Raw genomic sequence first — 8,771 nt, 5'->3', positions numbered from 1 at the left:
CCACAGATCCATGTGAGTCAGCACAGGGAAGGTGGGCACCCACAGATCCATGTGAGTCAGCGCAGGGAGAGTGGGTAGCCACAGATCCACGCGAGTCAGCACAGGGAGAGTGGGCATCCACAGATCAACGTTGAGTCAGCACAGGGAGGGTGGGCGTCCACAGATCCATGTGAGTCAGCACAGGGAGGGTGGGTGTCCACAGATCCACAGATCCACGTGAGTCAGCGCAGGGAGGGTGGGTGTCCACAGATCCATGTGAGTCAGTGCAGGGAGGGTGGGTGTCCACAGATCCACGTGAGTCAGCGCAGGGAGAGCGGGTGGCCACAGACCTAGTGAGTCAGCATAGGGAGAGCATCTGTCCACAGCTCCATGTGAGTGGTCGTGGTGCACAGAGCCAGGCTGATTTCCCCCATGCCTCGTCAGTATCCATTCCACCAGGGCCTCCTATGATGTGGCCCTTGCAGGCTGCCTGGCTCCACTGCTTTTTACAGAGGCCTGAGCAGTGACTCCCATTACACCTGGGAACACCCACGAGTGAACTCTGTGAGGGATGACTCTGATGGGTGACCTCAGTACCCCTCATTTGTAGCTCCCTGAGAACCCTGTAGTTCTATCACTTCCTGACATTGGTCAGAGTTGGTGGCCTTGGAGACAGGCAAGGCAAGGGGCACTGGAGGAGGCTGCAGAGCCCGGGCAGCTGTTGGGTTGCTACATGGTATTTCAAGTGAGCCCAACCGGGGGGACAAAGATGGAGGCCCATGCTTGCACCCTGAAGGCTTCAGTCGTTCGGGAACACCTCTCCTCTGTACTCACAGCTCAGGAAAGCATGAGGGAGACCGGACAGGGAGAAGGTCACCCTCCCAGCACTGGCCTTGCAGATGTAGCCACCGCCAAGCACCAGGACCGCGGAGCCTTGACGGGGCATGGTCCAGGTTTGAGCCGGCAGACATGCCGAGGCTCCCCGTGAGCAGTGCGCCTCAGCTGGGGCTGGGCCGGTCCTGCAGACCCCGTGTGGCCATCCTCTCGGGAGCTTTGCTATAGTGCCTCCTCTGCTGCATGCAGGGCACATTCGTGACCACTCCACCCAGTGGCTTCCTGGGCAAACTCACAGGCAGGCACCGGCCTCCTTGGCCTCCATGGGTGCAGACGCTCACGCACTGCATGCCACCTGGCAGCTTCCACGAGGTGGGGCCCATGTGAGCCGAGCCAGATCATGGTGTTTCAGTCCACCTTGGCTGGGCTCCCACCCCTGCTCAGCTCCTACAGGGCCAGGCCACAGTGGTCATGGCTTTTGTTTCTGGGCGTTTCTGAACTACCTCACAAACCCCCACGTGCAACGCCTGTTCGCTCTTTTCTTCAAACTTCATTGGAAACTCTTGTGTAAACTGTCGGGTTGCTCTGCAAGGAGCGGACTGAGGCAGCCAAGGTTGCGCCCTGCCACGGCAGGGGGAGCCCGAGGGCCTGGGCCAGTCCGTGCTGCTGTCGGCCTCCACAGGAGCAGGGCCTGGCCCGGGGCCCCAGCCGCTCCAGATCTCACACAGGATGCGAGACAAGCAGTGGCCTTGTCTCTCATAACGCTGTCTCTGTCTCTCTCCTCACAGCCACGTACAAGCCGGAACTCCCAGGAAAGCAGTCCTTCCTCTACAACGAGGACAACAAGTGGATCCCGGTGCTGTAGAGACGGCATGCAGGCTCAGCCAGCAGCCCACCCCACCGTCTTCCCCCAACCTAGACATTCCTTCGAATGTCACACACGGCTGTCGTGTGACCTCTTGAGGCAGCTCTTCCTGGCAGCCTGGGGTGCTGGCGGCACCCCCTGAGTGGCCTCCTGAGCCGGCGCCCTCACCTGCTGGCCGCAGTGGATCCAAGCAGAGGTCAGCATGACAGAGCCCCCTGCTGGTGCCCCCACGCACCGCCAGGCTGGCTCCCTGCATGACTGCCCTCCACAGGCTCGAGGGGCTCCCGGAGAAGACTCCAGGGTGGCCAGCCATGGCAGAGTGCCAGCCTGGAACCTCGCGTGTGCTGCAGAGGTGACTGTGCAGGCGGCAGCCCAGGCACTGTCCCCTCCTCTGGCCTGAGCTCCCAGGCTTCCCTCTGAGTTCCAGGAGCCAAGAAGGGCCAGGGACCCCTGTCCCTACGTGAGGTTGGTAGGGCCTCTCAGCTGCCTCCGTGTCTCCCTTTTCAGAACCGCAATGGAAATGGGTCACATGGTCCCTCCTGCTCCCCTCCCCCAAGAGCTGTGACGTTCCTCCATTCCACAGCAGACGTGGCTGGGCCCCTGCTAGAGCCAGAGCCCTGCACCTGCAGGCCCCTTCCCGCCTGCCCCCTTCGTGGCCTGTCTCCATCCCCTCCCTGTCCACCGCCCCAGGCTCACCAAGCTGGCTACGGTCTTAAAGCATCTTCCTGGCCTGCTAGATCCCGCCCCCTCAGCACAAGGAGGAGATCCCCAAAGACCCCAGCTCCGGAACTAACAGCACTTCTTCCCCGGCCGTCAGTGCTCTCCCATAGTGAGCGTCTCCCCAGCCCGGCCCCCACCCTGGCTCCTACTCCTCTGCGTGGGACCTCTTGGGCCTTCCTGTTGGACCTGGCTGCTGACTGGCTCTCCTTCCAGGGGAGTGGCTGAAGAGGGAGCAGCATGGAGGGCCATAGCCGATTAAACAGGGTTCTTGCTTCTCACCACAGACGGCCTTGTGAGCTTCAGATTACTGCAAGGGCCCAGTGGCAGAAGAGACAGAGGAGGGCAGTGAGAAAGCACCTCCCGGGGCTATGAGCACGCTGCAATCCCTTCTCCTCTATCCTCTTCTCGGGGTTTTGGGCGCACATGTACACGTTCAGCTGTTTTGTTTTGTTTTTGAGAGGTTTTTGCTATAGGGCACGTGCGCTCACCAGAAAGACAGACACGAGAGACAGAAAGCGAGAAATCATCCCCCAGGGAGAATGGCCACGCCGCAATCCCTTCTCCTCCATTCTCCTCTCAGGATCTTGGGCACGCACGCACATGCGCCCGGCGTGAGTTTAAGCCATGGGGTTCAGGACTCGAACCATGGTCAACTACATGGGAGTCCAGTGACACAGCCATTATGCCAACTGCTGGTCCCAGCTTTTTGTTTGTTTGTTTGTTTTGCTATAGGGCACGTGTGCTCACTGGAGAGAGACAGAGATAGCAAGAAATCACCCACCAGGGGAAATGGCCATGCCACAATCCCTTCCTCCATTCTTCTCTCAGGATCTTGGGCATGAATGCACCCGGCATGAGTTTCAAGCCACGGGATCCGGGACTTGAACCGCAGTGGACCATGTGGGAGTCCAGCGATGTAACCACTACACCATCTGCTAATCCCCGGCTTGTTTTCAAGCCGCTGGACCCAGCATGAGAACCGTGCAGTTGGCCATGCAGGATTCAGCTGCCTGAGCCACCAGGCCACTGGCTGGTCCCAGCTGCCTTTCTAAAGTGACCACTTGTTTGGAAAGTCCCTTACTTGCCTTGGCTCCTGTCCCTGCGTCTCTCTGGAGTAGGTTATGGTGGAGTGGCAGCTGTGGGCGGGCGCCGCCCCTTCCTCCGTGGCTTTCTGTAAGGGTAGGGCTGGGCTGCCTCAAGGCGTGCAGGGCCTTCCTTGAGGTCTTAGTGGCCTTTTGCAGGCATGGCAGCCCTTGCCCTTTACCTGGAGAGGACAGAGACGTGTCCTTGCTGGCCCTGCAGGAGGCTGTGCAGGGGTGGGACACCCACCAGTGAACCCTGAAGTCCTAAAGACAATAGTCACCAGTGGTCAGTGCAGACCACGCCCTGCATTTCGTGGCCAAAGAGACTGAGGACTCCACGGCAGCGTGCTGGTGAGCCGCTCTCAGGGGCACTTGTCCCCTGGGAACTGACGGCTTTGGTTTGCAGCCTTTGTCAATACTGTGGTGTCAGTCCCCCCACCCTACCCCCCGTGTGGAGTTCCCATGGCCAGTACGATGGCGTGGGCTGTGCCGTCGCCCTTGTGAGCTGGCAGGAGCTGGCTCCAGGGAAAGTGACTCGGCCCAGGGCGTGGGGGCAGAGGTCACACAGCTCCTCCCACCGGGCTGTGCCCACTGGCCCTCACCGCCAGTTCTCGGCAAGGTCATCGCACACCCAGAGTCAACGATCATTAGATCCGGCCTTGGGGGGGACCACACAAGACCACGATCCTGCTGCCTCCCGGGGCGGGCGCCTCTGCTTCGCCTGTGCCCCGACTTACCACCGGCCTTCAAGCCCAGGGCAAAGGGTGTCCACAGAGCCAATGCCTGGGGACAGGAGGGGAGAGGCCACATCTCTCGACCCTCCCTTCCCAGAGGCTCTCACAGAGGAACAGACGTAGCATCTGCAGGAACACATAGGTAGGCTTTTATTACTAAATACCATGTGAGTATACAAAATGCAGTACTCAATAACAGCTAAAAAAATAGTCCAAGAAATGTGAAATACACATTTTTTGAAATGATAAAAATGTATCCATGAAAAATATAAAATGTTGCATATATATACAATATATACTTATATATATATAACATAAATGAAAACTGTAAATAAGAAATGTATACAGCAGCGAGTGGGCAAGACGGTCATTCTACACAGCAGTGGTCACTCTGCCCCAGTCCACTGGCTCCATATTTACACCCCGCGCTGGGCAGTCCGTGAGAGAGACGAGGTTTCCGCTGGGGTCTTCTGAAAGTCATTTGTGCTGGGAACGGAGAGTCTCCCTGGGAACGGAGAGTCTCCCTGGGAACGGAGTCTTCCTGGGAACGGAGAGCGAACTGGCCGAAGGGCGAGAGTCCTGAGTCAGATGTTGATGGAAGAATCAACAGTAGGGCCAGACCGGAGTGGGGTCAGCTGGCGCTGACTGGGGACAGCGGGCTCCTTCACCGCCCCGCGAGCGTCAGCAGGTCAGGCAGGCCCTGGGCACCGGCAGGTGGCTCAGGGAGATCCGAGCGTGCGGTAGGGGTTCCAGGCCCGGCATTAGTGGGGTTCTCACTTGAGGGCCCCTCCCCTCAGGAAGGCGTTCGAGTAAGAGCCTGAGGCAGGTGGAGAGGCCGCGGGCGTGGCTGCTTCCGGGCTGGCGCCACTCCGAGCAGCATGGAGCTGCTCAGGCCCTACAGCTCCTTGAGGGTGATCTGAATCTTGCCATCCAGCTCCCCCATGTCCAGCAGGAAGGCGACGTGGTTGCTGTAATGCTGAATGATGTTGTTGTCCATGTTGACCAAGATCCTGGAAGAGAGGGCGGTCAGCATGCAGCAGGGCCCGATGACAGGCTCTTGGCACCATGTGGACTCCAGTGACGGTCACCACCGCTGGTGTCAGGCACCTCACAAACTTGCCCTCTGGCCCCTCCAACAGCTCTGCAAGGTGGGCATTCCCAGAGCCTTCCCAGGGCGAGGCACGAGGCCCGAGGCCCGAGTGGACAAATCACAGCTACGGCCCAGGCCTCTGGCTCCCACTGCCCTGAGCACCTCTCCCAGAGCACTCGGAGCAGGGGTCTATGCAGCAGAGCCCCTTAGACACCCAAGCACGGCCGTGGGCAGGGAGCCTGAGCTCCATCCAGGAGGGGTGGTGGTTTGGGTTCAGTGGGAGGCTACGATGTGTCACTTAGGCGTGCCTGCCTGAGCCAGTCCTAGCTCGGGCCCTGAAACCGCAGTCTCAGGAGGGCTGTAAAACACACATGAGGGGCTTGGCCATCTTTCTCTCCATGCCATGGGCCAGGGCCTGGGCCAACCTGAGACGGACAGACCTCCATGGCTGTGGGCCAGCGCCTGGGCCAACCTGAGAAGGACAGACCTCCATGGCTGTGGGCCAGGGCCTGGGCCAACCTGAGAAGGACAGACCTCCATGGCTGTGGCCCTGCAGGGGAATGAAGCCAGAGTTCATGCCAAGGGAACCCTCGAGAAGCTGCTGCTTATAAAGGACCCACTAAGGCGTGTTGTGAGCAGATCACATCAGCTCCCCGCCCCTTCCCTGCCAGGTCTGCTCAGTAGTGACGAGGGTGGGCACTTTTGCCCATCTACCCCCCATCACGCACTCGCCCCAGTGCTGCGGAGCCCTTCTCTTGTTCTGAAAATGAGGGCACGGGGGGAACCAGCAGTTAGAGTAATGGCTATGTCGCTGGACTCCCACGTAGTCGACCGCGGTCTGTGTCCCGGACCCGGTGGCTTAAAATTCACGCCGGGCGCATGTGCGTGCGTGCCCAAGATCCCGAGAGGAGAATGGAGGAGAAGGGATTGTGGCCCTACATTTAAAATCTCTCCAAAAAAAAAAAAGAGGGCACGGGGAGATGAACCAGACCGAGCTCCCGCCATCCGGGAGCCTGGACCCTCAGAGCCATCCTGGGAACCCGTGCAGAGGGAAGCCAAGGCTGGAAGACGCCGTCCCCGCCTGAGGCGCAGGCCGTAGCCGGCAGAGTTTGGACTGGAGCCTAGCCCTGTTTTATAAGGAAATAGCAAAAGGCCCTGTAAGTACACGTTAGGGGGCAGCAGATGTAAGAAAGGCAAAATGCAGGCCTGGCAGAGCTCAGACCCAGCACGCCGCCTGGCAGTGAGCAGTGGTGGTGGGAGGACCCCACTGGGGAGGGCAGTGGGGACTGCAGGGAGCCCCGGGGAACAGCCAAGTGTCTGCCAACACCAGCCGAGCGCTGCTGCTTCAGGGAGAAGGCCGGGCTTGGCTCCCACAGCCCTGGGTGCTGACTGCCAGGGCCTAATTACAAGATCCCCTTTCCTCATCCTGCCTGGAGTTCCTTCTGTTCACAGAGGGATCTTTGTCTGGGGGCAGGACCTGGGAAAGGATGGGGGAGGGGCTTGACAGAGGGGTGGGCTCTGCCCACGTCAGGGCTGTCCTGCCGTTGCCCACTGGGTGCGTCTGGGTGCCGCCACCGTGCAGGTGCCTTCCGTGCACCAACTTGAAGGCCGACACCCTCTCACTGCCGCCAGCACCTCTCAGTGGGCCCGGAGCTCACATGTGCCCAGATGGGCCACAGGCCCACCCCTCCAGGTCACCGACAGAGGCCAGGGCCTGTCAGGGCCGCGTCACAGCATGCGGGCCTCCTGGCACTCCCCGCTCCTGGCTGTCCTCTGTCCCGGGCTGCATTACCCCTGGCCGGCTGCCAGCAATAACATATCTGCTTGCCCTCCAAACGCTTGGTGGTGCTCGTATAGCTGAGCGCAGCTACCTCTGTGCAGAGGTACTGGGGAGGGGTGTGTGACAATAAACTAGGCCACAGTGATGTCCTGCTCTCGAAGAGGACTCCGAGGGCCTCACGTGAGCCTGACCTGTCCCCTCTCAAGAGGTGCAGTGGGGAAGTCTCGTTTGGACATTTGGAGATCCCAGGGCTGTGGGGTGCTACTGAGGGACGCTGTCTGGGCTGTGGGGTGCCGGTGAGAGGCCCCAGTCTGTGGCACTGGCCTGGCCATTACTTGCATGGTGCTCAGCGGTCGAGAACAAGCAGGGGACGAGGTAAAAGGGTGGGAGCGGAGGCTTCGACGGGCCTTCCCCACCAGAGAAACACTCCCAGCAAGCTGACGCCCCTAGGGCTGGCTAGGAGGGACGGGTCCATGGCAATGATGACCTGGCTGGGATTTAAGGGAGCACCTCTTGCCACCTGGCCAGTGGGGGAAGGGGGGAGGGGCTGTGCACATACCCCCACACAGTGGCACACACAGCTGTTTCCCAGGCCAGCCTGGGGTGGGACTCGTGGGGGCCCAGGGGTGGGCTGGAGCTGGGCATGAGCCCTGTCATGATGCGGGAAGAGCGCTGGGCGAGTCTGGGCAAAGCAGAGCCTGCCCTCGGTCACCCATCACTCCAAAGGGTATGTGAGCCCATCTGAAACTGACACTGACAGAAAAATCACACAGACACAGAACTCTAGCACTCAAACTGACACAACCAAACGGACCCTCCCAGGGCTACCGAGACGGAGACCTCCTAGCGCCCCATCCTGTGGGAACTGAGGGAGAGAGGCAAGGCTGGGTCTGTGAGGAAGGAGGCTAGGTTCCTGGCCTGACTAGCGGGGCCTCTGCCCGAGTGCCAACCCTGCGTCACTTGGTAAGGCTGAAGAACCCACAGGCCACAGCCCCAGAGCAAGTACCGGAGCACCCAGGCTACTGGGAAGAAGGGCTTGAGGGGGACTGTCCAGGGTGGGAGGGCAGGTCTGTGCCATGGGTCGGGCAGGAGCTCCCAGGCCTGGTCCCAGCCCGTCTGGATCAGGAGCAGCAGGGACAGTTCTCACTGGCAAGGGGCCCACGCTGGGCTGGCAGGTAACCTCGTCAGGAAGGGCCCAGCTCAGTTCGGGAGGACAGTCACCAAGTGACGCTCATGGTTGGTGGCCAGGCACTGTGGGCCCTACAGGGTGCAGCCTGAGTCCCCCGTCTGTCCAGCCTGGAGCTCCCCACTGGACTCACTGCCAGCCACACCCTTCCTCCCTGTGCCTTTGCTCCACAGCTCCTGCCCCTGCACCTGAGCCTCGGTGTCCCTCTGTGGTCTCCATGTGTGGTGTGGTGTGATCGCTAAGGCAGTGTGCTGGCCCGGCCCTGGCACATGCTCGCAGTCACTGCAATCATTATGTCACCATCAAACAACCTGGTTTTCCAGTGGCCTTGGGACCTGAACCCTAGTCTTCTGACATGTGACCTTGCCTCCCCCTCCCCCTAGGGGAGCACTTATAGACGCTTCACCTTTTTTTTTTTTTTTGGAGAGGTTTTTGCTATAGGGCACGTGTGCTTGCCAGACAGACAGAGAGAGACAGAGAGACAGAAAGTGAGAAATCACC

At 60.2% G+C, this 8,771-nt stretch overlaps 2 protein-coding genes across 9 annotated transcripts in view; one reads left to right on the top strand and one right to left on the bottom strand.

The window, feature by feature from the left end:
• Nucleotides 1-2,707, top strand: part of STPG1 (sperm tail PG-rich repeat containing 1) — a 55,356-nt gene extending 52,649 nt beyond the window's left edge. For 7 of the 8 annotated variants that reach the window (XM_006159392.3, XM_006159393.3, XM_006159386.3 and 4 more), the window contains one exon: nt 1,602-1,763. In XM_006159392.3, coding sequence (XP_006159454.1) covers nt 1,602-1,678 — 77 coding nt within the window. In that variant the 3' untranslated portion in view covers nt 1,679-1,763. Of the gene's footprint in view, nt 1-1,601 lie in introns of all 8 variants that reach the window. The other variant, XM_006159391.3, reaches the window with a different exon arrangement.
• An 882-nt stretch (nt 2,708-3,589) lies between these two features.
• GRHL3 (grainyhead like transcription factor 3) overlaps nt 3,590-8,771 on the bottom strand; it is a 27,840-nt gene continuing 22,658 nt past the window's right edge. The window contains exon 15 of the mRNA XM_006159381.3: nt 3,590-5,224. Coding sequence (XP_006159443.1) covers nt 5,110-5,224 — 115 coding nt within the window. The 3' untranslated portion in view covers nt 3,590-5,109. The remainder of the gene's footprint in view (nt 5,225-8,771) is intronic.

The sequence above is a fragment of the Tupaia chinensis genome, unplaced genomic scaffold, assembly GCF_000334495.1.
Source record: "Tupaia chinensis unplaced genomic scaffold, TupChi_1.0 Scaffold000628_1, whole genome shotgun sequence".
NCBI lineage: Eukaryota > Metazoa > Chordata > Mammalia > Scandentia > Tupaiidae > Tupaia > Tupaia belangeri.
This window is presented reverse-complemented; position numbering and strand designations above follow the sequence as displayed.